General features: G+C 47.2%; 1 protein-coding gene across 1 annotated transcript; it reads right to left on the minus strand.

Moving 5' to 3' along the window:
• Positions 1 to 234: 234 nt before the first annotated feature.
• B3GALT5 (beta-1,3-galactosyltransferase 5) lies at positions 235 to 1,176 on the minus strand. The gene has a single exon (XM_060099823.1). It carries the CDS (start codon positions 1,168 to 1,170, stop codon positions 235 to 237), a length of 936 nt encoding a protein of 311 aa, XP_059955806.1. The 5' UTR covers positions 1,171 to 1,176.
• Between the last annotated feature and the right edge of the window lie 841 nt (positions 1,177 to 2,017).

Consider the following 2,017-nt stretch of genomic DNA (forward strand, 5'->3'; position numbering starts at 1 on the left):
GGTAGGTACCCAAGAGAGAGTATTTGTTATGGCTTGGGGCACCAAATGGGGATTCATCAGCGGTGGCATTCAGGTTTAGACTGGGAAGCCTTCGGGATATCACCCTCACTCTTCGGCTTCTTCCTTCCTTCCTCCCTCCCTACCCCAGGAGTCTCAGCCGTGCCATCCAAGATCTTTCAAAAACCATCACCGTGGGCTGTCTGGTGTGTGTCCAGATGTTCCGCTGGGCTCCCTTCAGATATCTGGACACTCTTCTTCCCGGGAACTTTCCAGAGCCTGCCAATACATCAGGATATTGTGAGGCTTGACATGATGGCAGGCCACGATCTTCTTGTAACGGCATACGGTGAAGGGTAACCCATTGGGGAAGAAAGTCTGCTTGGAGTGAAGCTCCTCCAGTTTGATTTGCAGTTTTTCCAGGCAGAGCCCCACAAAGACATCTTCCAGTTTAATGAACGGGACACTTTCAGCAACGTTGTACACCTGGCCTGCCACATCGCTGGAGAAAACATAGCCAACACCGGAGCAAAAGGGCGGGTACTTGTCCCATGGATATTCGAATTTACTCACAAACCACTTATTGTACTTTTCCCTGATGGGGTATTCGTTTAGTTTTAAGAAGCCGGTGAAAAACCGAGTTGTTCTATTTTTCTTCAGGAGCAGTTCAGTCAGATAGTAGATGTTGACAAACATGTCAGAGTCTGTTTTCATCACGAAAGATGCCTGTGGACAAAAGCGGTAGATCCACTCCATACCCATCATGGTCTTCAGAGTCAGATTGAAATAAACATCCATGAAGTCCTTCTGGATAATATCGCGATATTGCTGGCTCTCCTGGGCCACTGCTCTCGACATGTCCTTACTGGGGGTGGTTCCCAGGAGGAAGAATGTTTTTATTTGTTTTCCCCTCACGATCTTTTCTCTCCCCCACGTGCTCCGGATGACCGAGCGGGCAAACGTCTGTTCGTGGGATGAAGTCACCAGCAGGACAAGGAAGGGGGGATCCTGCCTGCAGTTTATATCTGGGAGCTGAAGGAAGTTCCCACCTTCGTTCTTCAAAACAAATGGCTGGCCTTTAAAAGGATTCAGACCATCCAGGCTAAAATACAGACAAAGGGCTCCCAGGACCACCAGGGAAATATATATCCATCTCATCTTCACATAAGCCATCTGAAGGAACAAAATCAAATGGTTAGACCTCAAAAGCAGGAGTGCCTGTTTAGCTTTACCCTGGGAGGCTGAGATGGGGGACAAGACCCATGTTCATGGCTCAGGTTTTAGAAACTCTGGAATCTTGTTGCAGACATAAGCGGAGCACCATGGTTCCACACAGACGCAGAGACGGCTGCCAGCATCTCTCGCCCCCTAGCGGAAGATCAGGATCAGCCAGCCCTTCACCAATGGGAGCCTCACATTCCTTACCTAGAAGGATATGGAAACACATGGCTCACTAGGTCCGTCCTTCTGGTTCTGCCTTTCTCTGACTCCATAACGACATCCAGCTAGAGAACCTGCAAGGCTAGACCTAAATGTACAGGCCCCTGGTATTCTTCTCTGATCGATTTAAGCACCACTTCATCACTCCCAGAAAGAAGCAAGACCAGTCTTCAGATGTGCACAACTACCTTGGAATTCTGTCTCTGCTAGCAGTGGCTGTTTTTTGTTTTGTTTTGTTCTGTTTTTAGGTTACTGTTTAAATCTCCTGATTCTTTTATCTTTTGCTCACCTCTCTTTTATTCTCCACAAATTCAGGATCATCCATGTCAGTGTTATAACATTAAGAAAGCAAATGACTCACTCTTTTCCTGGGTAAGATGAACCTCTGGGTTGAAAGCTAAACCAAAGGGTAGATTCCAAGAGCTGTCAGCATATGACATTCAGCACGATCAGTTTCTGGGCTTGGTTTGTTTGCCCAAAAAATGGTCCTCTTCCTCGGGATGCCCTATAAGGACAAACCAAAAAGAATAGTGTCATTAAAATCACTCATGCCTCACCAGCAGCTCTTCACCTTTTGTTG

The sequence above is a fragment of the Mesoplodon densirostris genome, chromosome 5 (assembly GCF_025265405.1).
Source record: "Mesoplodon densirostris isolate mMesDen1 chromosome 5, mMesDen1 primary haplotype, whole genome shotgun sequence".
NCBI classification, from domain to species: Eukaryota; Metazoa; Chordata; class Mammalia; order Artiodactyla; family Ziphiidae; genus Mesoplodon; species Mesoplodon densirostris.

Coding starts and splice junctions, on each gene's coding strand:
- B3GALT5 (XM_060099823.1), bottom strand. CDS start 1,170: ATGGCTTATGTGAAGATGAGATGGATATATATTTCCCTGGTGGTCCTG.